The 21,796-nt window shown below is 46.0% G+C and overlaps 1 protein-coding gene across 1 annotated transcript in view; it reads left to right on the top strand.

The window, feature by feature from the left end:
- The window catches only part of Smyd3 (SET and MYND domain containing 3), a 556,763-nt gene that overhangs the window by 417,251 nt on the left and 117,716 nt on the right, over positions 1-21,796 (top strand). The window contains exons 6-8 of the mRNA XM_075989284.1: positions 4,389-4,456; positions 7,520-7,622; positions 14,807-14,917. Coding sequence (XP_075845399.1) covers positions 4,389-4,456; positions 7,520-7,622; positions 14,807-14,917 — 282 coding nt within the window. The remainder of the gene's footprint in view (positions 1-4,388; positions 4,457-7,519; positions 7,623-14,806; positions 14,918-21,796) is intronic.

The raw sequence follows: 21,796 nt of genomic DNA, 5'->3' as shown, positions 1-21,796 counted from the left end.
CTTGTCAACGGTAGGAACTAGAACTAAACCTGAAGCCCCTGGGACAGCCAGGAGTTCTCCACCTGTCCATCCCTTGAAGCATGCACTAGATAGCCAGGTAATAGACTGTTGGGGCCATCGCCATCTCAGGGCTAGGTGCCCAACTCTCTGTGTGACCCAAGAGAGGGAGTTGTACCTTTCCATGTCTGCTGCGGTCTGATAAGTTCTTGAACGTGATTTCTGTGGTATGATTTTAATATCCCCATGTATTCCTGAACTCCCAGCTCACCTCAATAAATTAATAGGGTCATACCGTTTGTACTCTTGGGAATAAATCATGGGTACGTGTCATGTTTAGTGTCTCTCATATGTCCACCCGGGTACATAGTCGTTCTCTAGCCTCAAGATGGACTCAAAAGCTGTTTGTAGAATGGAGTCTCTCAGGGCAGGGCACCATTAAGCAATCTTAGCAACTTAGGGCAGGGTACCAATGGGCAGTGTAGAATAGGGTGCCAGTGGGCAGTGTAGGGCAGGGTACCAGTGGGCAGTGTAGGACAGGGTACCAGTGGGCAGTGTAGGACAGGGTACCAGTGGGCAGTGTAGGGCAGGGTACCAGTGCGCAGTGTAGGGCAGGGTACCAGTGGGCAGTGTAGGGCAGGGTACCAGTGGGCAGTGAGTGTAGGGCAGGGTACCAGTGGGCAGTGTAGGGCAGGGTACCAGTGGGCAGTGTAGGACAGGGTACCAGTGGGCAGTGTAGGGCAGGGTACCAGTGGGCAGTGTAGGGCAGGGTACCAGTGGGCAGTGTAGGGCAGGGTACCAGTGGGCAGTGTAGGGCAGGGTACCAGTGGGCAGTGTAGGACAGGGTACCAGTGGGCAGTGAGTGTAGGGCAGGGTACCAGTGCGCAGTGTAGGACAGGGTACCAGTGGGCAGTGTAGGGCAGGGTACCAGTGGGCAGTGTAGGACAGGGTGCCAGTGGGCAGTGTAGGACAGGGTACCATTTGGGCAGTGAGTGTAGGGCAGGGTACCAGTGGGCAGTGTAGGACAGGGTACCAGTGGGCAGTGTAGGGCAGGGTACCAGTGGGCAGTGTAGGACAGGGTACCAGTGGGCAGTGTAGGGCAGGGTACCAGTGGGCAGTGTAGGACAGGGTACCAGTGGGCAGTGTAGGACAGGGTACCAGTGGGCAGTGTAGGGCAGGGTACCAGTGGGCAGTGTAGGGCAGGGTACCATTTGGGCAGTGAGTGTAGGGCAGGGTACCAGTGGGCAATGGTCCGGTGTGGTAAATGCTGCTAAAGGCATGAAGACCATCACCCGAGTCCAGGGCTGAGAAAACACGTCCTTTGGAAAAACAGCAAGCTAGCATTTTGTTTGGTTTGTGACTTTCGTCCTTAGAGAGTCCATCAGAGTGAAAATACTTTGGAAGAACCTTTAATTTGCTTCAAAATTCAGGAAAATTGTATTCTAATGTTAGCAAATTTTATTTGCTTGGTCTGACTTTTTGTTGGTAGATTGCTTTCCCTGCTGTTCTGAATATACTATAAGATACATTTTAAAATTTAAAATCTGTAATCACATCGCTCCAATTTAAGAATATTTAAAATTTCAAGAACTATCCCCAGAATCTTTAGCCTTGTCGGTTTATGCACTGTGTATATTGGCATATACAGGCAGCACACCCTTGCCGCTTAATACAAAGCAGATGCCTAGAAAGCTGCAATTTAACCAGAATTTGTTTAAAATTTGTCTGTGCACCCATTTACTTCCTGATTTGAAGCTGTGGTTTTATCAGACTTTCGGGGGGGGGGGCAGATAGCGACGCTTTGCTTAGCTTCCATCGAAGAGTCGTTAGCAGCCGCGGCGCCACGGACTGGGGACCTTTGCATGTTCTCGGTGCCTTCCTGTAAATCTGACGGAGAAGTTTGCTGTCTCAGCCCTTCCGCACAGAAACGCCAGCCGTTGGCATCCGCTTGGAGTCACGATCTATCTCAACCATGCTCTGTCCCCTTTCTTCCTGATGGGTTTTCTATATTTCATTCCAGATTTATAGTTTTGCCCCTAACTGTCCCCCAGACTCCATTTGTTCATTCCTAGTCTGGGCTTCGAGGTGAGCTGGGCCGTTTGAGACTCACCATAACAAAACAAAGCCTTGCCTCCCACTTCACGCCAGACTTACTCCTTTTGTCTTCTTCCTCCTCTGAATAAATGACAGCCACGATCAACCACGCATAGGCCAAGCCCCAAGTTTGTCCCGACTCCATTCCCCATCAGCAGTGCTCCAGGGAAGCTGGTGGCCCTGTTGCCAACTCCTCCCACTTCTGTAGCTGGTGTCCAAGCCGTTGCCTGGGTTATGGCAGGGGCCTCTGACCCATGAGCTACCCACGTGGGCTCACCTTTAAACACCTCCTTCTGTGTGCGGCTGTCAGAGAAGTCCTTTGCAGACAGAAGTCAGACCCATTTACTCCTTTGCTTGGCGTCTCACCTAAAATAGAATTCCCAGCATAACTGTAGAGTCCTGTGTGGTCTAGCTACCTCTCTGATCTTAACCACTTTTGTGGGCTCCATCAGCATTCTTGCTGTGTGCGCCCAAATGCTCCTACCTCAAAGGCCCCCCACACATTTTGTTTGTTTGTTTGTTTGTTTAGTGACATACACCTTTGGGTCTGGAGAATACAGACTGGAGAAAGAAAGCTACATCACGGTTAATTTAGAGAAGAAGCCCTTCCTCACTTGGACTTCATAGAACGAACAGGGCACCCTCTAGAAATTCTGCTGTACAAATGGGGGTTCTGTCAATGCACCGTCATTTGTCTCACGCCCCATAGCCTTGGGCTTTCTCCTCAGCTCCCTGGCCCACCCCTGGACTCAGGAGTGCGTTTCCTTTCTTCGTCAACTGTCTCTGCTTTTCCTTCTATGCCTGAGTCCCTGGAGCAGCCCTGTGTTTCAGAACACCAGAGCCTGGAATCGATGCCCTCTGAACTCCTCAGCTGCAACACTTTCCTCGCCAGTGAAGCCTGGGGTCATTCCCGTCGTCCCTCCCACTCCCTGTTTATATGCCACCTCTTTTTCTCATGTCCCTGTCACGAAAACACGGCTCTCACCTCACAAAGAATATGAACTAGTCTATTATGGAGTCAATTTGAGCAGCATGGCATGGAAACACAGATTTAAGTTACCCCAAATTCCATATCTCATTGTTGAAGCCGTTTCATGGAGTTTTTATTGTAACAGAACAAAGTAATAAATCAAGAAATTTTCAAAACGCATTGGTGGAAACACTAGAGAGAAGGTTACTGCCATGGTGGGGAAATCTCGGTTATAGGCCTCGCATGCTATCTGGTAGCATGCTTAGCCCTTTGATTGGTGGAGAATAGGGTTTTGCAAGGTTAATCCACTCTAGAGGTTTTAATCTGTTTTTCTAGTGAATTAGGTCTGACGCCAAGGCAGGCCAGGGACGCCTCTCCAGGAGGCTAGTCGCAGCTGAAGAGGAATTGCAGCTAGGCTCTGGATTTGTAGCATTCCAACTCTCCCTCCCTGGAGTTCTAGGTCGCCAGCCCATCTGCCCATCTGTATTTGCAGACTCAGCTTCTTTCCAGGAATTCTTCACACTCGTTCACTTCTCTTCCCCACAAGTGATAACTTCTTCATGTTGGGGATTTCTTCCTTTTGTGTAGAGCTTACGTTCTGTGAGAGGGGGCACCTTGGCTTTCCCCCGCTTCTCTTCCTAATGTCTGTGTGGATATCATCTCGTGCCAGGGTCCAGACTAGTGGCTCAAGCCCAGTGCCCCGCGCACATTTCCTTGTGGCCTCGGACACATTGCATTGCCTCCTGCACAAACAAGGTTTTCAAGTTCCCTGTATAGCGTGATTGTGTTTTTCTTCCTTTCTTTTCTTATCTTCCCAAAGGGCACAGGTACACGCCACAGGCCCAGCCAGGGGTTCTGTGTGTTCAGTATGTGCTGTGGCCCCATGGAGTCAGCTTCCTGTCCTCCTTGTGGTCTGTGGGCAGCTTGGATCACAGACTCCCTCAGGGTGCACTTTACTCTGTAGGAATAAAAACAAACAGGCTGCTGTATTCCTTAGATAAAGGGGCCTTTGGACCGGGCAGCAGCCTGAGAAGCGGCAGTGCCATAGGAGCTAAGTTTTTCATGACTAGCTTATTTATATTTTGAATTTTGAACATTTCATGGAGTTGCAGAACGTGGGTGAGGGAGGTTAGACGACAGTTAATAGTTTCCATGTTCCTCGAAGCTGTGTGTCTCCCCAGGGCTGGGGGGTGTGCATCTGAGAAGTTATTTTGAAGTCCATCCTTGGCTAGACCCTCCAAGCAGCCCCCCCAAAACACAGGCCTTCGCGAGTGCCTGTGGGATTCCTCAAGTGGACATCTAACAAGGTCCCCTCTTATTTCCACAGGTGATCTGCAACTCGTTCACCATCTGCAATGCGGAGATGCAGGAGGTTGGCGTTGGCCTGTACCCCAGGTATGGCAGACATCCCAAACCCACTCACTCCCATCCCGCACGCCAGCCGTCTGCAGGACATTATTAGGAAGGCTTTTGTCACAGCCAGCTCAACAGTCAAACTCAAAACTTAGTGTGGCAAATCACAAGAGGCTGTAAAAGTGTTAAGTCTTATAACCCATATTTGTAGTGATATTTTGTCTGTGACTTAGCAAGTAAAGCCTGCCTGAAGATCAGAGTGCAGAGCTAAGCCACTAGTTAGCCATAGAAGCCAGGCAGTGGTAGCACACACCCTTAATCCTAGCACTCAGGAGACAGAGGCAAACGGATCTCTGTGAGTTTAAGGCCACGCTTGGCTGCACGATAATGTTCCAGTCTAAAAGAGAAACAGAGCCAAGCAGTGGTGACTCACACCTTTAATCTCCAATACTTGGGAGTCACATGCCTTTAATGCCGGCACCAGGGAGGTGGAGACGGGAAATGATATGGCTGGGCACAGAGAGGGATATAAGGCTGGAGGAGACACGAGCTCAGCTGCAGTCTGAGGATGCAGTCAGAGAACACAGTCTGAGAACAGGATCATCCCTTTGGTCTGAGCATCGGTAGAGATAAAAGGTCACTCTAGTGGCTGGCCGCTCTGCTTCTCTGATCTCTCAGCTTTCACCCCTAATATTTGACTCCAGGTTTTTACTAAGAACAATTAGAACTCGTGCTACACACATTATATGGTACTAAGATGGCATAGGACTAGGAGGCCAAGTTTGACTGGAGTAGCCTGCTGTAGTGTTCTTCAGCCATCAGTGTGGCTGCCTTTGACCCTGAGCTAGATGGCATGAAGCCCAGCACTAGAACTACCCTGACTTCCATCCAGCCTCCTCTCTTACACCCTCGTGTGTCATTGGGTGCAGGTCAGCTCTATTGATACCACATGTATCAAAAAGCAACAGCAATGAGGACTTCAGAGCTTGGGCCACCTGGTTCCAGTTTAGTCCCCAGTTAAATTGTGCATCCTTGGCTAAGCCGTCTCATTCTTAGGCATTGGTCCCTTCACCTGTGATTAACCCTCACAGTGTCGTGTGTAGTGGCATAAATGAATGCAGACAGATTGTAATAATATATACAGCTTTAAGGGGGAAATAGATTTACAGAACCACAGGTTCCTGCGGAGAACAGGAAAGCAGAAGGGGCAGCTGGGAGCTCGCCCGCAATCTTTATAAGTACAAAATATCCTCAGGGGACCCCGCCCCCTGCTAGCAAGGTGATTGGCTGGGTCTCCCCTACATCTCCCCCTTTTGTCTAAATAAGATAGAGCCAAACCAAATACAACTATATACAATAGAAACAAATAATAAATATACTAAACGTTCTATTTCAAAGAATCTAAATAATGTAGAGAGTAACTACAATTATATAATCTTTAACTCCATCAAAGATCTGAGAAGGAAATTAATATTACTTAGCAAATGAGAGATATCCAAAATGTGCAACAAATGACAGAGACAACTGACAACCTGGGCAATCACCCAAAGTCTCGTTTGCAATGTTGAGTCAACCAACTTTGGCTAAGGCCTAACATAACTGACATACCATTACTAAAGGCAAGGAATTTTTTTAGAACTATCCTACCCTGTCTTGGCAGGATAAGACAATCCTGTTTTATCCACTTACGGATATTTTGTATCTTTGTCAGTAGTTGAGGTATGGGCTTTTCTTAACCCAAAAGCCAGTTCTGCCAAGAAGACAAGCTCCCAGTGGAGTGTTTTTGGTGATCGATGTTCTCTCTGGAGTAGAGTGGCGTTGTCAGGAGTGATTGTGTCTAATTGGCACAGAATTCTAGGTTAGATTAAAGGCCATATTCTACAGCTCTTCGAAGAGGCTGAAGATCATACTATTTATACTAAATATAATCTCTATGTATCTAAAAAGCCTGATTAACCTAAAAATAAATATGACAAACATAATTCTCAATACCTATCTAACTTGAAGACTAAGAGAATAAACAACTGTGCAATATATGAAGACAATGATCTTCAACTGTAAACAATGTCATTACATATCAAATGTAAACAATGTTATTAAATAAATAGTATCAGAGGTAGAAATGTACATTGTAATATGGTAGATGTATCAATACAATATAGACAAAGTTATAAGCATACTCTTATACAAAAATAGGGGTAGAAACACTCACATTTAATATTCAATATATCAATATACAAGAAACAGCACCAATACAATTTTCTAAAAACAGTAAATCACAAATACCAATCATCCCATCAAACCAGTTAATCCCCCCTTTTTTTTAAATACCCCTAATTTCGTAAAATATCTCCCCATCCCCTCAACCCTAAACCAACCACTAAAAGATGTCCCTAACCCTGAGGGCAAACTCTGTTGGGAGAGGGGACGTAGTCCTCTACAGTCGTTAGGGTGGCTGGAGTTGGTCCCTCTGCTCTGGTACTGAGCAAGTACTTCCTACAGAGTACTCGTTTGCCCTAATTGCTGTCAGTTCCGGGTGTGAAGTCCTGGCGTTTCCCATGTGAAACCTCCAGGAAAATGGTGACAAGGCTCCTTCCCAGAATGCATCAGGACCTACTGAGAGCAGGTCCCCCCAACCCATTATTCCTCAGTGTGAGCATCTAGCAGAGGCCCTGCCCTCCCCTACCAGAGCTCAGCAGTGAGACCCTCTTATGGGTCAGTGGAACCTCGGGTGACTGTTGTGATTGCTGTTAGCTCGGAGATGATCTCTTTGCAGGCTACTTGTCAGTAGCACCTTCATTCGGTTCACCTTACTGGGCTATTTCTAATGCAATCCATCTCCTCAAAGGACTAAAAAATGATTTTATTATCAAGCTTCCCTAATTAGCCTGTGTTATGAGAAGTATCTGACTTCATATGAAGCAGGGTATGGACAAACCTATGATCATATGAATATGAATGCTTCTGGAGCCTCATCCCCATTTCCTCTCCATCAAACCCATCTTGGACCCTCCCACCCAAAGTGTCTTTGGCTGTTGTTTCCACTTAATGTAGCTGCTTAACTATAAGCATTGATGATCCCCCCCCTTTTTTTCTTTCCTTTAGTATGTCTCTGCTGAATCACAGCTGTGACCCCAACTGCTCAATTGTGTTCAACGGGCCCCATCTCTTGCTGCGTGCAGTGCGAGAAATCGAGGCTGGAGAGGAGGTAAGGAAATCCATGCCTCCCACTTCCTGTTTCCCATACTCCTCCTACCCATCCCCCTCCACTCTTCAATGCCTTTCTCAGTATGGCACCCATCTACAACCATTTACAGCTAGCTTTTTGCTACCTTGCCACCAAGAAGGCACTTGAAGCAGTCACAAAGCAAGCTGTAGATGAATCTACGCATAGTTTTTGGTCTTGGCCCCTGGGTTTCTGCATGATAATCCTCTGACATATATTAGAGAGATTTCTTTTGTGACGGAGCCTGGGTGTTTTGTGCACATGCATGCAAGCCATTAAATCTCCTCATTGGCAATGACAGTTCAGCTGCCTGTCGCATCCCAGCGAACAGCCATTCTTCCATGGCTAGAGAGGCAACCCAGCTTGTCAGTAGCATCCCTGGGGCTTGCCCCCAAAACCTCTAAGCACATTTTGAAGGTATTTTAAATTCTGTATAAAGAAAGTAGACATGGTTTACTCTTTCAGACCTTTGCCATTGGGTTTCTGTAAGCCCCTCAGCATCTCTGGGTGATGGTTTCAGCAAAGGTACAGGGTCAAACAGTACTTGCCAGTGTCATTTGTGTAGATGGTCAAGCCAGCTTCTTAGGTGAGGGACGTTGCCCCGGAGTTCCCCCAGACGACTACAGATAGGCTGCGGGACCACACAGAGTCTGCCGAGTTCTTGCGGCTGCTACCCATGCTGAGCTCTGGTTGTACTCATGTTTTCCAGAACTCCATTTCCTCCTGCCTTCCAATTTGCTAAAGTGGATATTTACTGCAAGGAATGGCGGGCCATAAGCTTTTATGGCATTCACACAGCACTCCCCCAAATAAAGCCCTAGCTCAGAGCTACCATATTTTATAGAGACAGGGATTCCTTCCAAACTTATTTGCAGCCAAGGATGCTGCCTCTTACATAGCCCCTTTAGCTGAGTCTCCAGCCTTTAGGACTAGTGAGGACTAGCTATGCTTTGAGGAATTTAGATCTGTTTCTCTGGGGTCATGTGACTTCAAGGCAGGTTAGACAGGGAACCTCTTCTATCTATGTTCAGTACTGTTAGGATGCTTGTCATTTTTGCATTGCTGTGGCTTGACATAAGTTAGAAAGAGGAATGGTCTATTTAATCGCATATTTTGGAGTGTTCAGTCCGTGGTCAGTTGGCCCCGTGTCTCTGGACTGTAGCGAAACAGTCCCCTGTGGCCGCAGGAACATGTAATGGAGGCTGTTCATCTCTTGACCATGAAGAGGAGTGAGATAGTTCACATTATAGTAGACAGAGTGGAGCTCCATCCAGGGGACCAGAGCCATGTGGTTCCTGGTGACCCACATCTTCAACCAGGCCCCACCTCCCTCAGGTGTGCCTCTTTCTAAGATTCTATTTAAGTTTTCAATACATCGATTGATTACACGTGTTTGGGTCAGCGCTCTCCCAGTCTACCTGTCACTGGAAACTCCCTCATTGATAGGTAACAGAGGTGTGCATTCATAATTTTCTAGTCATATCTTAATGCAGTCGAGTTGACAATTAAAGTGAATCATTGTAAGTCATTTAAAGGCAGAAGTGGCTGTTGATGGTAACGATGTTTTAACCAAAATAGTGTTAGGGTATCACTCAGTGGTAGAGCACCTAGTGTGTACAGTGTCCCAGGTTCAATTCCCAGCACTGGAAGATGCTAGAACCTAGAAAAGCTATGAGATGGGGTTGGGACTTTCTAAGCTTGGCTACCATTTTTCCTCCTTGGTTAGTTTTTAAGTAATTAACAAAAAAAGTAAACCCGAGTTTTTTGTGTTTGCTTCACCTTTTCTGTCCTCTGTCTCTGGAATGACAAGCAAGTGCTTCTTCTTGTCCAGTAGAAATGGTCCAGTTCAGTGCTGGGCACTGAAGACCAAAGTGCCTCCCTCTGGGATGCTTATCAAGGACTCTTCTCAACTCTAAGAGTGTCTTCTGAGGCTCTTGTTGCATCTTCCTGTCTGTGCTCGCATTGTGCACCTGTTGGTGAGTGGCGTTTCCCGTGCATGGCCGTCCTTCTGTCTGGCACCATTTCTAGTAGTTTCTGTATCCTGTGCCCTTCAAGGCCCTTCCAGACCCCCTCTCATCATTGGAGCTTTTCTGATTTCCCAGGTTGAGGGGAGGACCTTCACTCTGAACTCACCCTCTTAGTGGTTACTAATATGCATTTGGTACTTATCCTGGCTCTGGTGACTTCCTATGCCACTGTGATTTCACAGGGGCAGCAATTGAGTTGAGTCCCACCTCTTCCCCATCTCCCAGTGCTAGCTTCACACCTGGGAAGTATCTGGCACTCTTGAATTGATTCTATTGGTTGTGTTGACTGAGATCAGTGGCATTTCTCTCCAGGGCATTGTGTGGACTAGCTCATCCATAGGATTGCGGATCATCAAGATGAGAGTCTCTAGGCCCCACCCACTTAATGCTGTGTGGCTATGACCAATCAAAATTCATCCTGAACCTTTAACACTGACCCCATGGACCAGAGGCATGCAGGGATGGCGGGTACAGGAAACATTTGGAGGCCGTGGCTAAGAGGGCTAATTCCTGCTTATCCTTAGATGTGAGCTTTAGTTAAGCTGATGACGAGTAAATTTAAAGTTTGGTGATTCTGTGGCATCAAGTTTGCATTTCGGCTTTGTTGCTCAGTAGGCTCCTCGCTTTTGATGTGGACCAGGTGGGCTGTGAGGATCAGAATGTAAGTCCAAGGAGGAGAGACTAGAAAGTGCCTGAAACAGAAGATTCTTATTTTCGGGGGGACTGAAGAATTCATTGTAACCAGGAATGGAGAATATATAGGGACTGGACAAGTGTCTGAGGCTTTTTTACAGAATGCTATTCACCTGAGGATTTCCCAACAGTGTCGGCTGTGTGGCAGAGGGCAAGGCAGTGGGCACCCTTGACATCTAGGAGGAGGCGTGGCAAGATTTTATGTGCAGACAGGAGTGAGAGGTCAAGCTATCCCTCAAGCAAGAGCTGCCAGTGATGGTCTGAACTCAGGAGGAGACCGGGTGGTGGCTCAGAACAGAGGAGGTGAAGAATATTTCATTTAGAATCCAAAATTAGCAGAATCATTAATTGATAGATTAATTAAGATTTAATTGATTTAAAATGAATAGAAGTTATATGACAAAGAGAAGGGACAGAGGACATTGAGGTTTGACTTTAAAAAGAAGCGAATTTTTTGTCCTTTTGTTTTTCAGTGTAGAGCCAGTAATGGAGAACTATGTAACTGTGACAATGTGTTGCAGAAATGAAGACAAGATTTGGTATTACGCACTCTGCTGTTGATGGGAAAGAAGGTTTCAGTGAAAGAGGTTTTCTCTGCCTTGCGATTTGAACAGAGGCATTATAATCAAGCTCCAGAAACCCCTGTAATATTACTCCAAAGCTAGAAATGATTTATGCATTTTTTCATAAGAGTCACACTTAAATGGCAGAGCAATGGTCAGAGCATTAATATTTTAATGCGATTTTGTTCTGTGCCATTAAAGCATCGGTTGATCAATGGCCAAGTTTTGTATGTATGTGCCCACTAAATGAGCCCTACATGTAGTGAGCAATGACTCCATTTAAACTTGCAAATCTATGAGCCCTTAATAAAGGTTTTTATCTTTGGCTGATAAAATGATTGAGTTGCTACTTCAATCTGGCTGTGCACTTCTGGAATGTTTTAGCCACTGAGCAGCCCCTCGGCTTTGGTCCACAGCGGTTTGCGAACTCCAGTGGCATAGAAGAGCCATAAAGGGCAAAATGAGTTCCCGTCTGTGAGGGAGGGGGCATTTTTGAGCCAATCATGAAGGACGAGGGTAAGGAAAAGGCACTGAAGTAGGCAGTAGGGAATGGAATCCCAGTGATGTCACACATTTCAGAGACAGAGCTATATAGTCAAGACAGGCAGACTGTGGGGTACAGGAGAAGACATCGAGGCTAGGAAGTAGACCTACTATCAATGTAGGAAAAAAAAGCCCTGTGTGGTGAAAATCAGATGTGTCAGGGAGCTCTCTCTCTATCTCTATCTCTATCTCTATCTCTATCTCTATCTCTATCTCTATCTCTCTCTCTCATAGTTTAAAAGGTGAAAGATAGAGAAACCAGTGGGAGGCCATTTAGAAAACCATTGCTGAGGTTGATCTTCAGGCACTTGTATGCTACCTCGAAAGACTTAAAGAATCTGTTTATTTGGGTTAAATGAAATAACTGGTCTCCCATTATCCACTCACTGCCTGGAGATCACTCAAGAGTTTTAGCTATTTTTTATTTATTTTGTTTTGTTTTTCAAGACAGTGTTTCTCTCTAGCTTTGGAACCTGTCCTGAAACTAGCTCTTATAGGCTAGGCTGGCCTCGAACTCACAGAGATCCACCTATCTCTGTACCTCTGTCTCCCAAGTGCTGGAATTAAAGGCATGCGCCACCACTGCTCAGCTTGAGTTTTAGCTCTCATAATGCAGACTTGAAGTCAGACACTGTGCTGTTGGTGACATTGCAGTAGCGTGTAACCTACCAAAGACGCTCTGCCATTTGCCTAACCTGCTAGCGAGGCTAGAGACTGGACTGGCGTGAGAAACGGGGCTCCAGGATGAGTTCTGAGGGAGCATGGTCATCAGCTAGTTTACCCCCTCATCTGGGTAAAACGCCAGGACCAGAGAGCCTGAGGATGTCCTCAGACCTCCCAGTAAAGATGTTCCAGACTGGTTGCTTGAACTGTGGAGCATGGTGTTCTCTGGGAACCATGGGAACTTGCCTAATACCATAGCCCTTTCACCTCTGAGGTGCCCCTGCCTTTAGATCAAAACGCTGGAGGAGGATGTAGGAAATGAAAAAGTGAGCATTGCCTTGGTTTGGAGGAGCCCAGTTGCCCCTACTGCTCTGCACTGATTGTTTACACTGTAAGCACAGAGCTGGGGGGCAGAGCTGCATAGGCTCCCCCTACTGCTCTGCACTGATTGTTTACACTGTAAGCACAGAGCTGGGGGGCGGAGCTGCATCGGCTCCCTCTGGTGTTAGGTTCCAGGGCCACTCCAGAAGGGCACCATTGGCCAGGAGAAGGAGCGCCAGGCTTGATTTGGGTCAAATGCAAATCCCAGTCCTTTTTCTGGTTTTCAGTGTTGCACACTCTTGCGGGAGTGCCGCACTCCCAGAAGATGTTCGGCAAGAGCAGGTCTGTACCCTCGGGGCAGGCACGCCTTCCTGTGTGGAGGGCAGCACACTGGAGGTTTCTAACAGGCCAAGAGCCTAGAATGAAGCCTTGAGTCAGCTCACGTCCTGTCTTCTGTCACCCTGGTGACAGTGTGGGGTTGACAGAAATGGCTGCCCAGGCTTCCTCCTCCTCCTGGAGCTTTAAGGAGACGGCCTTGGAGTTGTTTTCTGTCAGAGGCCTTCCGCGCCCCACCTTGAGTCCAAACAAGTGAAATCATGTCAGAAGACTTGTGATACTTTGTTTTCAGCAGAAGAAAAACCACATGGAGTGTTTGCTCGAGGGAGGTTCCTTAACTCTTCCCGCAGATTAATCCTGCCTCTCTCTCCTCCAGTGCCCCCTGCTTCCCCACCACCCAGACCCCCATAATTATGTTCTGCGTTTGAAGCAGATAAATAAGTCATTTATAGAGCACAGTACAAGCTGAAGTCCATTGCAAGAAGAAAGCAAACTCAGACAAGGGGAAAGGGGGAGGGGCACTGGGTGTGGTGGGAACCAAGTTGTTATTTTTAGTAGGTGGCGGGTTAGGCTCCTTGAGAAAATGGGACTTGATTGAAATCCAAGAGGACCAGGGAGGCCACCTTGGTGGATCTGGGAGAACTCAGGCCTGAAGTGGGAATATGAAAGGACAGCAAAAAATACCAGACAAGCTAGGGCAGTGAGAGTCAAGGGCAAGGGGAGGGTATGGCCCAGGGAGGGAGTGGGGGCAGTGTGTATGAACCTGTTGCTTCTCTATCCCCGGTGGTGAAAGACTCATATTTTACGTGGATCATCACATACTAATATTCTTACAAAATTAGAAAAATGAAAATTTAAAGACCGTAAAATACCATCACCTCCAACAACAAAACCCCAATGTTTTGTCATTAGAATTACACACACACATTTACACACACAATCTTACCAAAGTAGTGAACAAGTTTTTAAAGGGGGACTGTGTTTCTTCTCCCATTTCAGTATAGCATAGAGCCCATGAGATCCAGGGATGCACCTTAGGTGGCACTGTGAGGTCTTGGCCCTCCTTGGACAAAAGGGGGCGCTGTTGCAGTGTTTGAAACAGAAGAAAGACTGACTTCAATTTGTGGGAGAGTCCTTCTAGTGGGGGGGGAGTGGAGAACCATCTCGAGATGGTGGTGGGCCAGGGCTGGATGCAACATTGGGAATGATTCTAAGCGGTTGGTTCTGGATTTACTTTTCATAAGTGGAGCTAACAGAACATTCTGGTGGTTTTGGTAGAGTCAAGGGAGACACTAAAGGTTCAGTCTGGACAGCACAAAATAGGAGCTACTGTCTACCCTTCTCCAACTAGGGAGGCTCTACGGGGAGCGTGTGTGTGTGTGTGTGTGTGTGTGAGTGTGTGTGCATGTGTGCATGCATGTGTGTGTGTGTGTGTTCTGTTGTGAATTTGATTTCTATGTGCTGGGGATTCAGTCAAGTGGAAATGTCAGTTCACTTTTTAAAAAGAAAAACTAAGCAACAAGTGACAAAATATCTCCTTATTTCAAAACTGCCAAATACAGGTAGCCCCAAGTTTCAGGAAACAGTGATCCAGTCAGCCAGTATTTAAAGCCAATCTGGCTGCATTATCTGCCGCTCATTTGTTTGCTAGCGTGAATTTGGTTTCCCTGAATATCAGTGGTCATACATCGAATTTACAGGCAAACCTTATGATCCCAAACATGGAATAACTCCTGATGTTTTACTATTTAATGGAAGGGGGAAGGAAAAACAAACATAAAGTACAAAACTGTGTCATGGTTATAAGCCAAGTCCTTTAGACTAAACATGTAATGTCTGTGTGCTTACACTGAGCCAGACAAGAAGAAGGCACATTACAGTCCCTTGGGGAAGAGCCTGTCGGTGGTCCCTTCCCTCCTGCGCCTTGTCGATGTCTTACTCTAAGAATTGGCAGCCATAATAACTGAAGAAGAAAATGATCACGGCAGCCCCATGAGCCTTCTCCTCTTCGTTCCCGCAGCTCACCATCTGCTACCTGGACATGCTCATGACCAGCGAGGAACGCCGGAAGCAGCTGAGGGACCAGTACTGCTTTGAGTGCGACTGTATCCGATGCCAAACCCAGGACAAGGTATGTGGCGTGAAAGCAGATTGAAACTCTCCATGGTGGTGGCTGAGAGGTCTTTCGGGGACCTCTGCTGACGGTCACACTGCTCCAAAGAGCACTAGGAAGTAGAACAGAGCACGAGCCACACTCTATTTCCTGGGACCTTGGTCTCCTGCCAAGGTGAGACTTAAGATCTCTGGGACTTAGCATATCGTGGGAATGGAGATGTTACCCGCGTGGCATTAAACATGTAATTAAAAGGAAATGAAAGGCCAGAGGGCTGTGAGAGCACACAGTGAGAGGCTGAATTATGCTGTGATTGATAACAGTTATTGCTGAGCGATAAACATACCAAGGAATATTTTGTCTTTAGTTCTTTGGAATCCTTTCCATGGGGCTCTTCTGCCACACTTTGTCAGATGAGGCACACTTATCTCAAAACCCTCACTCTCCGAGGAAGGAAGAAGAGCCAAAATAAATGCCATAAAGATAATAAACTGCTCTCCAATTACTCATATACTGTCCTCATTTTGAACCTATTTACTCTGGTTTGCACGCAATCAGGTTATCTGATATAATCTCACTTCTCCAGGGTGTTTGCATTGTCAAGATGTATTTTACGATCATTATCTCATTTAACGTTGATACTTACAAATAAACTGGGAAGCCGAACTCAGGCAGGTTCAGAGCGATGCCTCTGGGATGTCATAAAGAAAACAGTGACAGTACCAGGTCACCCATTCAGCTTCGTTGATTCAACTGTGCCTGGGCCGCCGTGGTTTCTGTCACCAGTGTCAGTGGAGACACAGGTAAACGCTCTTACTTCCTGAGAAAAGACCATAAGCTCATTCGAGTACCGGAATCAGCAGAGACAGCTGGGTTTGCATTAAAAGGGACTAAGAACTGGGAGTGGTGGTGCACACCTCTAATCCCAGAGCTCAGGAGGCAGAGGCAAGTGGATCTCCGCGAGTTCAAGGCCAACCTGGTCTATAGAGTAGAGTGAGTTCCAAGTCAGCCAGGGCTACACAGTGAGTCCCTATCTCAAAGAAAAGACAGAAGAAAGAATTAAGTAAGAAAGGTGGCATCTGCTGCATAGACAGCGCCAAGATCCAGTCTGCTTTAGCACCGTCGTGCTGGCATTCACATGAACCCCTCGGACACTCCCTCCTCTAGCAGACTAGGCTCTGGGTGGGTCCATGCTGGTTTCTCCACAGCCCTTAGCTGGCAATGCGAAGGCTGTAGTTCCTCTTAGAAATCTTGCTGAATAGGGCCAGCCAGATGGCTCCGTGGGTAAGGAGGCCTGCTGCTAGGCCTGACACAATTTGAGTTTTATCCTCAAGACCCACATGGTGAAAGGAGAGAACACTCAAGCTGTCCTCTGCCTTTGCATGCCTTCTGTGGCACATGGGTACCTATCTGCACACAGTAAATAAATACAATTTCAAACTGTTCCCAAAAGAAAAGGATTCTTGAGTGAATGCATGAATGAATGAATGAATGAATGAAGTGCTTCATTTAAGATCAGTGTGTTCATGTTTGCTTTATTGTAACTATAGTGGTTAGGAAACATCTGGCCACAGATAAAGATAAATAAAACTGTTTTTGATAGGTGCGGTCTGTTAGAAGTGGTTCTAGGGAAATAATCCAAGGCAGTTACTCACTGATCTCACCATAAACCCACAAGCCATATATCTGTTTTGTTTTGTTTTTTCTTTTCATGGTTTGGGACATTGAACCTTAGAACCTTGTATGTGCTGCACAAATGCTCAGCTACATTTTTAATGTTTATTAATTTGTTCATTGTAATTTTTATTGTGACACAGGGTCTCACAAAGTTACCAAAACTTTGTCTTCCTGCCTCAGCTTTCTTGAGTCTCTGTGGTTTTAGGCTTGCACCATAAGGTTCTTGTGGTGGTTTTAATGAGAATGGCCCCAATAGAGTCATATATTTGAATATTTGACGTCCACTGAGTGGAACTGTTTGGGAAGGAGTAAAAGGTGTTGTCTTGTTGGAGTAGGTGTGGCCTTGTTGGAGGAGCTGTGTCACCCTAGGTGGGCTTTGATGTTTCCAAAGCCCACACTGGACCCAATGCCTTGCTCTCTGTCTACTACTTGCGCCTCAGATATGAGCTCATCTGCTTCTCCAGCACCATGCCTGCCTGCCTACTTGCCACCATCCTCTCCATCACAATGTTCCTGCCCTAATCCTCTGATACTCCCAATTAAATGCTTCCTTTTACCAATTCCCTTGGTCATGGTGTTTCACCACAGAAATGGAACAGTAACTTAGATAGTTCCGAAGTCTTTTCTTCTTCTACAGCACTTCCTATCATGTGGCTTTTGCCCTCATGTTCCCAAGATGACTGCTGTCCCCAGCACCTATTGGGTGTCTACAAGTTCAAGATGGGATTTTACAGGCCAAGACCAAGGTAGCCTCTCGTAGAGATGTGGACTTACACTTCACTGTCAAACTCTGTGTCCCATGGCCACCTGTAGCGGTGAAAGAAGCTGGAACATATTATATTTCAGCTTTTCACCCTTGGAGAAGTGTGAATGAATTTGGGTGTGCAATACCTGCCCATTCAGACCATTTTCATCCTCTTAACTGTGGTGGGGTGTGTGTGTGTGTTTGATTGTCACATGTCACTTCAGTTAGATACATTCTGAGGTACTTGTCGCTAGGTGATTTTGTCATTGTGTATGTATGTAAGAACACAATGTATTTACTGTGTATGGTAGTTTAAAAGAAAAAAAAGACTGGGTGTGGCTTTGTTGGAGTGGGTGTGGCCTTGTTAGAAAAAGTGTGTCACTGTGGGCATGGGCTTTGAGGTCTCATGTATGCTCAAGCCACACCCAGTGTCTCAGTTCACTTCCTGTTGCCCACAAGCCAAGCTGTAGGACATCTTCTCCAGCACCATGTCTGCCTGAACGCCACCTTGTTCCACCATGATGATAATGGACTGAACCTAAGAACTGTAAGTGGGCAACCTCAATTCAATGTTTTCCTTTAGAAGAGAATTTTGCTCTGTGTAGTGACACCTATGCTCCTTCTCAACTCTCCATAGTATTAATTTACCTGAGAGGGAAAAATATCCACAGAAAAAATTAAATTCTTATTGTATTCTGCAAAAGTTATAGATTCAGAATCTCAGGATGGTCGAAATTAGTTGTGCTTCAGTCCTAGATACCACACAGGTACCTCTCTCTCTCTCTCTCTCTCTCTCTCTCTCTCTCTCTCACACACACACACACACAGACACACACACCGACTCTACACATATATATCACAACACATACATCACACACCACGTAGATACATCACACACATACACACTACGCACACATACACACCATATGTATACCACGTACACACACACCACATACCACAAATACCACACACATGCACCACACACACACTACAAACATGCCAGCATATAATTTATGAAAATAAAAATATGCCGCGTGTCTACCAGTCTACTGAAAGCTCTTATTTCATACCAGATTATGGAGAACCCCCTGACTGTTCTCCTGGCTCTTTCTTCTTATCCACACCATGCACTGTTCTAGAGTGTCTTTTCTCATACACCCTGTTTCCTCATCCTGACTTTGTTCGGGGTTAGTGCTCAGGATAAAGTTCCAGCTCATAGCTCAGATTTGGTGTTCTCCAATGACTTGGCCCCAAGAGCCAGAAATGTACTTCATTTCTTTCTTTTCAGATACCAACTTCTTCTACCTAATTGTCCCTTTCTCTACCCAAAGGACTCTGCAGTTGTATTCATGTCCATGTGTATGTGCACACAGGCACACACTCACACATATATGTGGATTTCGGCATGTGTCACGCATCAGCCATTCTTTTTTATATTTATTTGAGAGATAAATAAGACCAGTCCCCAGAACGCATGCCCAATGCTCTCTTTCATAATGGCCTAGATAAATCACAGATTCACTCTGAACCTCCAAGTACACAAAGTTAACAGCAGTTTCAGAATTCACAGAAGCCGGAGGGTTGTGCACACACGTGTCCCTCAGCCAAGACACAGTCATCCTCACACTGAGACAGAATTCTTGCCGCTCTCCATGGCCACTGAAGTACCTGATTTTTATATTTCTCAATGTAACTGACTGACATAGTTTAAGATATACCTTAAGGAAATCAGGAGAAGCAATGCTGTGAACTGAGATGTATCTCTCTAATGCTGTGTCCGTTTTTATCTTCCTAGAGCAGAACCATCGCTGCAAATGCCTCAGGCATGGCTCTGTTCTTACAACTAAGGTCCTGAACTTTTAACATTTACTAAGTGATAATTGGGTGTGTTTTGAAAAAATCAAAGGGTAGTTGCACAGTTGAGAACATTAGGGCCCTTCTGGCTGGCGCTGGAGTTTGGCCCTTCTGGCTGGCACCGGAGTTTGGTTCTTCGGCACTTTGCACCCCATTCCCTTCACCCCATGTTGTGCCGAGGGTGTGCTGGTGCCATGTGGGATGGCCAGCCTCTCTTCCTGAGTGTTCTGGGTGTCAATGGCTGTGTCTCCTCACTGAGCAGCAGAATGAATCCATGCCTGTTCAAAAGAGAAAGCAGGTGTTTCTGCCCAAGAATGCTATTCTGGTAACCCGAGTCCACTTGGCATGTGAGCAATTACTTAAAAGTCGTTAGTAAACCGAGATTTTTTTTCCTGCCACCTTCCCCTATTTTGCTGCGTTAATTATGAGCAGAATTGCCTTATGACAAGATGGTGAGGCCAAGCAGTTCCGAATTGTTTTACTTTTCAAGTTTTAACAATGCAAGCAGAATGTGTTTCCTGTTTCTAAGGTTTTCATCATAGGCAAGGTATGTTACCTTCAGGAAGATTCGAGAGATGTAGAAGAAGAGAGGAGTGTGCATGTGCGTGTGTACACGTGTGTGCGTCTTTTCATTGGATGAGTTCTTTGGGAATTGAAAAGCCTACCTCTTGCTTCTTTGACTTTTAAATTACATTTTTATTTATTTATTTGAGAGGGCATGCATGTGGAGATCCAGAGGAAGTCACTTTTCTTATTCCACTGCGTGGGCTCAGGGGATCAAACTCGGGTCCTCAGTCTTGACAACACACTCCTTTAACCACTGACCCATCTTGCCGGCCTCCTCTTGCTTTAAAGCAGAGGGATGGGCTTCTGGAGTGGATACAGGCATGGCTGTTCTTCACGTTTAAACAAGGAAAGAAGTTCTTGACTTTGTAACCCAGACTCCTCTCTGCTGGGCTGCTGTAAAGGAGTGGATGACATCTAAGCAGACCCCAAGCTCCTTGCCTGGGAAGTCATTAGTGTGACCTTTGTGTTTGTTGTGGAATATGCTGCCCCTGCCCCGCAGTGCTTGACGCTGCAATGTTGTTTTCTCTAAGCGGACCCGTAGGTGTCTTCTCCCAGTTCAGCTGAGCCCCAGAGTCTACCTTGCATTTAAGAATCCACAGTGATACAAATAAACTTTCCAGTTTCTGCAAACATCTACTGGCTTTCAGTGTACTCCAATTATGTCCAGCCTCTGGCTTCTCTGGACCACACTGGACAAGAACTCTCGTGGACCATACCTTAACATGAAGCCCCCAGCCGAGAATTCAGCAACCACAGCTTGTGTGATACAGAAAATATGCTTTCTATGAACCACCGTTGTATTTAGTTAGGCCAGTTCACTGCCCAAAGCTGTATGTGAGAAATATTATAAAGAACCTCTTTTCCAGAGAACATGATGAATTAGAACAGCTGCTGAAGTTTCGGTAGCACCTACTACCTTCGAGGTATTTGACTGTGTTCATTACACGCCACATCTCGTCTAATTTCTGCAGCTTGTGTAAACTGTGACTACTATATTTCCATTCAGTAGACAAGGTGATGGAACTCTCTAGAGTATTGCCAGTCTACTGTGCTGTTCCTGTAGATGTGTAAGAGATAGACCATCCATGTATTTTTTAATTGAATGTAGTTTGTGTTTAGTAAAATCCCCCTTTTACTGTGCCGTTCTTTCAGTTCTGACAAATGCATGAAATTGGCACCACCACCCTTTAAAAGTGGAGTTTCACTATACACCTCAAAAGTCCCTCATTTGGCTCCATTACTAATTTTATGCTTGATTCCCAGCTGGATACCATGTGACATTTTAATGCACACATGCTCTGTGTAATTCAATTAACTGTATTTATCTCCTCAGTGTTCCAGTTTGCTTTCCATTGCTGATGAAACACTAGCCAAAACCAACATGGGAAAGAGGATTTTTTTTTTATCTCACAACTCCCAGGTCACACTCCATCACTAAATGAAGTCAGGGCAGGAACCCGAGGCAGGAACTGAAGGCAGAGACCATGGAGGAACACTGCTTACCGGCTTGCCCACCTCGCCCCCTCCATGGCTTGCTCGGCTACTTGGCCCACATGCCTGCGGATGGTACCCTGATGTGGGATGCCCTTCTGTATGCTGTGAATATGTTTTATTAACATAGATTAATAAAGAAACTGATTTGGCCAATAGGCAGACAGAATAGAGCCAGGCCCAAGCAACGATACAGGGAAAAAGAAGGCGGAGTCAGAGAGATGCCAGGAGCCACTGGGGAAGCAAAATGTGAGATAACAAGCCACAAGCCTTGTGGTAAAATATAGAATAATAGAAATGGGTTAAATTAAGTCATAAGAGCTAGTTAATAGTAAGCCTGAGCTAATAGGCCAAACAATTTTTAATTAATATTAAGCCTCAGAGTGGTTATTTGGCAACTGGCAGGTGGGAGAGAAGCCTCCAATTACAGAACCCAGAGAAGACTGGATTTTCCTTTATCAATCAGCAATTAGGAAAATTCCCCACAGAGACACATACCCACAGGCTATTCTGATGGAGGCAATTCACTTGAGATTTCTTCTCTCCAGTGTGTCTATATTCTT

The sequence above is a fragment of the Microtus pennsylvanicus genome, chromosome 10 (genome assembly GCF_037038515.1).
Source record: "Microtus pennsylvanicus isolate mMicPen1 chromosome 10, mMicPen1.hap1, whole genome shotgun sequence".
Classification (NCBI taxonomy): domain Eukaryota; kingdom Metazoa; phylum Chordata; class Mammalia; order Rodentia; family Cricetidae; genus Microtus; species Microtus pennsylvanicus.
Note: the sequence above shows the minus strand (reverse complement) of the source record. Positions and strands in the feature narration are given on the sequence as shown.